Source organism: Nansenia antarctica (genome assembly GCF_963989245.1).
Source record: "Nansenia antarctica genome assembly, chromosome: 11".
In the NCBI taxonomy this organism is placed as follows: domain Eukaryota; kingdom Metazoa; phylum Chordata; class Actinopteri; order Argentiniformes; family Microstomatidae; genus Nansenia; species Nansenia antarctica.
This window is the reverse complement of record NC_137681.1, coordinates 16615957-16622027: the sequence shown is the minus strand read 5'-3', so window position 1 is coordinate 16622027 and position 6071 is coordinate 16615957. Positions and strand designations below refer to the sequence as shown.

At 43.2% G+C, this 6071-nt stretch overlaps 1 protein-coding gene across 1 annotated transcript; it reads right to left on the bottom strand.

Moving 5' to 3' along the window:
• Nucleotides 1-2570: 2570 nt before the first annotated feature.
• Nucleotides 2571-5537, bottom strand: LOC308167066 (myosin regulatory light chain 2, skeletal muscle; the record flags this gene model as incomplete). Its single annotated transcript, XM_080541422.1, has 5 exons — nt 5445-5537; nt 3786-3966; nt 3306-3384; nt 2836-2884; nt 2571-2672 (listed from the first exon to the last, which is right to left on the bottom strand). Exons 1-5 carry the CDS (start codon nt 5478-5480, stop codon nt 2571-2573), a joined length of 447 nt encoding a protein of 148 aa, XP_080397548.1. The 5' UTR covers nt 5481-5537.
• Between the last annotated feature and the right edge of the window lie 534 nt (nt 5538-6071).

Genomic DNA, 6071 nt, shown 5'->3' with positions numbered 1-6071 from the left:
AACTGTGACTATTATAACTGTGACTATTATAACTGTGACTATTATAACTGTGACTATGATAACTGTGACTATTATAACTGTGACTATGATAACTGTGACTATTATAACTGTGACTATGATAACTGTGACTATTATAACTGTGACTATGATAACTGTGACTATTATAACTGTGACTATGATAACTGTGACTATTATAACTGTGACTATTATAACTGTGACTATTATAACTGTGACTATGATAACTGTGACTATTATAACTGTGACTATGATAACTGTGACTATTATAACTGTGACTATTATAACTGTGACTATAACTGTGACTATTATAACTGTGACTATTACAACTGTGACTATTATAACTGTGACTATAACTGTGACTATTATAACTGTGACTATGATAACTGTGACTATGATAACTGTGACTATGAAAACTGTGACTATGATAACTGTGACTATTATAACTGTGACTATTATAACTGTGACTATTATAACTGTGACTATGATAACTGTGACTATTATAACTGTGACTATTATAACTGTGACTATTATAACTGTGACTATGATAACTGTGACTATTATAACTGTGACTATTATAACTGTGACTATGATAACTGTGACTATTATAACTGTGACTATGATAACTGTGACTATTATAACTGTGACTATGATAACTGTGACTATTATAACTGTGACTATGATAACTGTGACTATTACAACTGTGACTATTATAACTGTGACTATTACAACTGTGACTATTATAACTGTGACTATTATAACTGTGACTATTACAACTGTGACTATGATAACTGTGACTATGATAACTGTGACTATTACAACTGTGACTATTATAACTGTGACTATTATAACTGTGACTATGATAACTGTGACTATTATAACTGTGACTATTATAACTGTGACTATGATAACTGTGACTATGATAACTGTGACTATGATAACTGTGATTATTATAACTGTGACTATTATAACTGTGACTATTATAACTGTGACTATGATAACTGTGACTATTATAACTGTGACTATTATAACTGTGACTATTATAACTGTGACTATGATAACTGTGACTATGATAACTGTGACTATTATAACTGTGACTATTATAACTGTGACTATGATAACTGTGACTATTATAACTGTGACTATTATAACTGTGACTATGATAACTGTGACTATGATAACTGTGACTATGATAACTGTGATTATTATAACTGTGACTATGATAACTGTGACGATGATAACTGTGACTATTATAACTGTGACTATTATAACTGTGACTATTATAACTGTGACTATGATAACTGTGACTATTATACCTGTGCCTATTATAACTGTGACTATGATAACTGTGACTATGATAACTGTGACTATGATAACTGTGACTATTATAACTGTGACTATGATAACTGTGACTATTATAACTGTGACTATTATAACTGTGACTATGATAACTGTGACTATTATAACTGTGACTATTATAACTGTGACTATTATAACTGTGACTATGATAACTGTGACTATTATAACTGTGACTATTATAACTGTGACTATGATAACTGTGACTATTATAACTGTGACTATTATAACTGTGACTATTATAGTTATACTGAGTGTAACTATGGAAACATACAAGTGTGTCTGACACTCATTTGAGGGCGTGAGGGTTAGCTGAAGTAGAGTTAGGGTTAGCTGAAGTAGTTTCTATGTAGTGAACTACTTTTTTAAAGTAGCTTCAGTTTGACAAACTATAGGCCTATTGCTCTCATGGGCTTTAGTGTAGTTCAAATTCTTTCCATGTAAAGTCATTGGTTATCTAGTTAAATACATGTTCAGAGTAGCTTCCTAACCCTAGCCCAACCCCTGGGCTGGTGTCTAGTGCCCTCTGCTGTACGGTGCCCAGTAAGCCAGAGAAGGAGGGAGAGAAGGAGAGAGAGAAGGACGGAGACAGTGGTATGAAGACATTGGTTTTATTGGTTACAGTTTTGGAGATATAAACACAGTCATCATGGCAACAAGGGGGAAACAGCAGCGAGTTGGAGAGAAAGAGAGAGGGATGAAACAAATTATTTTGTTTCTTTTCCTTCGTCCTCATACTCTCTCCCTCTCTCTTCCATGACAGCTATGATCTTCAGACCAATCACACGCTTCCGTTCTCCTCTACATAGAAAGTGAAAGAGAGAGGGGTAGGAAATCTATTGTAGAACATCTACCCTCCTCTCTCTCACACACACACACACAGGATGAACGAGAGGCAGGAAGAGAGAGAGAGAGATAGAGGAGCTGTTTCCATGTCACAAGATTAGTTTATTGTAAACAATCTCATGTCCCTTGTCTCCCACAGACACGCCTTATCCTCCCTCCTCTCCTCCCTCTCTCTCTCTCACCCACCCTATCCTCCCTCCTCTCCTCCTTTCTCCCCGGGGGAGGGGGGGGGGGTCAGTCTTTTGTAGTGACAGGAGAGGAGAGAGAGAATGAGGGAACGAGAGTGTGAGAGCCACAGCGGTGGTGGAAGGGGGGGATGAAGGGGCGATGGACGGACGGACAGAGGGAGAGAGTTACTCCTCCTTCTCCTCCCCGTGTGTGATGACGTAGCAGATGTTCTTGTAGTCCACGTTCCCGGCGACATCTGGAGGGAAAGCCGCCCAGAGGTTGGTCATCTGGAGGGGGAGAGGGAGGGAGGAGGGAGGGGAGGGAGGGAGGAGAGGGAGATGGGGGGTTAGAGACACCTCAACCACATGTTGACTCAATAACAGACTGTCTGATAGGTAGAAGGATGGAGAGATGTAGGTAAAGGTATATAATGATGGAGGGATATCTCACCTCCTCTGCAGTGAACCTGTCACACTGGGTGGTCAGGAGCTCTTCAATGCTGGAGAGAGAGGGAGGAGGGGGGAGGGAGGGAGGAGGGGAGGATAGATGGAGGAAGAGGGGAATGGGGGGAAAGTTAAGGATAGACAGAGGCAAGTAGTAGTGGGGTAATTAATGAGCTGCTAGACACTCACCTTTTGTCATTGTTTTATTATTATTATTATTATTATTATTACTGTTATTACTGTTACTATAGTTGATTTGTTGAGGAGCTAGCTGCCATCTACAGCCCTAACCCTCTATGTACATGATAAATAAACTACAGCTGTACTCTATCTACATGATGAACTACAGATGTATTCTATGTACATGATAAATAAACTACAGATGTATTCTATGTACATGATAAATAGATTTATATTTGATTAATTGTGGGTAACGCGGTGCATTGTGGGTAACGTGGTGCATTGTGGGTAACGTACAACTCCTTCTTGATAGCGCCAGTGGCCTCGGGGTCCAGAACCTTGAAGGCGCTCACAATGACGTCCTCTGGGTCAGCACCTGGGGGAGGGGCAGACAGCTGTCAATCAAACCTCACTTTCCCACTAACTATAACACAGCATGATACACAGCAACACAATAGAAGACAGAACGCAAGAAAGAGGGAAAGACGAGAGGCAGAAAGAGAGAAACAGAAAGAAAGAGAGACAGAAAGAGAGAAACAGAAAGAAAGAGAGACAGAAAGACAGAGAGAGAGAGAGACAGAAAGACAGAGAGAGAGACAGAAAGAGAGAGACAGAAAGAAAGAGACAGAAAGATAGAGAAACAGAAAGACAGAGAGACAGAAAGACAGAGAGAGACAGAAAGACAGAGAGGGAGACAGAGAGAGACAGAAAGACAGAGACAGAAAGACAGAGAGAGACAAAGAGAGAGAGACAGAAAGAAAGAGGAGAGGGATCTACCCTTCAGCTTCTCTCCAAACATGGTGAGGAACACGGTGAAGTTGATGGGGCCGGAGGCCTCCTTCACCATGGCCTCCAACTCTTCGTTGGAGGTGTTCAGCTGACCCATGGTAGCCAGGACGTCCCTCAGGTCGTCCTTGGAGATGATGCCATCCCTGTTCTGGTCAATGATGGTGAAGGCCTGGAGGATGGGTTATGATTATTACGATGATTATATTATGCAACGCGATTGGGAACGAGCCACAAGCTATGACACCTCTCACGTCTACCTAGTGCCAAAACTGTGGGACGAGTAGCCGGTGTGAATTTTGCTATAATAATAAATAATCAATAATATATATGTACAATAACAATAGTGTTGTTTGCTACAGCAAGCACACTAATAATAATAATAATAATACATTGGTAGCTAGCGTAGGCAACATTGTGACACGTGAGAGGAGAGGATATTAGTCACAAGATGTTCCCATAGTGATCACCTCGAGGAGTCTGTTAAGATCAGCCCCCCCACCCACGCCCCCCCCTGGTGCACCCATCTGTAAATGGCTCAAGCGGCCTGTCATCTTGTCACCCTGCATTCCGAGACCATTTCAACACTCTAGAAAGACAAGTGGCCGCTCAGCTGCCAAGCCCCCCCCCCTCCCCCCACACCAAGCTGGGGTTTCACAGGCTAACACACCGCAACACACCCAGCTATGGAGCTGTGGGGAGAGGGGGGGGCTAACACACCCAGCTATGGAGCTGTGGGGAGGGGGGGGGGGGGTAACACACCCAGCTATGGAGCTGTGGGGAGGGGGGGGGGGGGGGGGCTAACACACCCAGCTATGGAGCTGTGGGGAGGGGGGGGGGGCAACACACCCAGCTATGGAGCTGTGGGGAGGGGGGGGGGGCTAACACACCCTGCTATGGAGCTGTGGGGAGGGGGGGGGGGCAACACACCCTGCTATGGAGCTGTGGGGAGGGGGGGGGGGGTAACACACCCTGCTATGGAGCTGTGGGGAGGGGGGGGGGGCTAACACACCCAGCTATGGAGCTGTGGGGAGGGGGGGGGGGCAACACACCCTGCTATGGAGCTGTGGGGAGGGGGGGGGGGGGTAACACACCCAGCTAATGGAGCTGTGGGGAGGGGAGGGTGGGGGTAACACACCCAGCTATGGAGCTGTGGGGAGGGGGGGGGGGGACAGGCTAACTGACAATTACAATTTGCAATTTAAGGGCTTTATTGGCATGGGAAACATGCGTTTATATTGCCAAAGCAAGTGTGAATGTAAAAAACAAACATAGAAGAGTGTAATGTACGACTAGAATATATACATTATTAAACAGAGCTGTGTGTATATATATATATATATATATATATATATATATATATATATATATATACTAGACTACACACCCTGCTATGGAGCTGTTGGGAGGGGGGACGATGACAGGCTAGCACACCCTGCTATGTCGTTTAAGTGTGTGAATTGTGTGGCATGTGTATGTTATGTGTGTTATGTGTGTGTGTGTTATGTGTGTGTGTGTGTGTGTGTTATGTGTTATGTGTGTGTGTGTGTGTGTTATGTGTGTTTGTTATGTGTGTGTGTGTGTGTGTGTGTGTGTGTGTGTGTGTGTGTGTGTGTGTGTGTGTGTGTATGTGTGTGTGTGTGTGTGTACCTCCTTGTACTCCTGGATCTGGCTCTGCTCGAACATGGAGAAGACATTGGAGGAACCTCCCTCTCCCTGCTGCTGCCTCTTCTTTGCTCTCTTTGGTGCCTGTTGGGTGACACACACACACACACACACACACACACACAGAGAGACAGTTAACATGGTCAACACCAACATGGACTAACTGGGCTCGTACAGCTGTGTACAAGAACAGGAAGAAGAATTTTGAAGACGCACCTCCTCCAGCCTCACCCCCCCCCACACACACACACTACCTACACAACATTATGAAGCCAATAATCCTGCCAATTTGAATCACATTATCTCTGCATTTGTCCAATCAATCAATCAATCAATCAACTAACTACATCAATCAACTAACTAACTAACTAACTAAATCAACACACACACACACACACACATACACACACACACACAACCTAGTGGACCAGGCTGCACGTCAACTGGGCAATATTGATTGATTGATTGATTGATTGTTTGATTGATTGATTCATTGGACAAATGTGAGTTCAAATTGACAAATCACAGGCTAGAGACAGACTACAGATAGACTACAGACAGGCAGTTGCATCCTATCAGTGATACCCTCAGTCAAAGCTAGAAGGTCCTCTA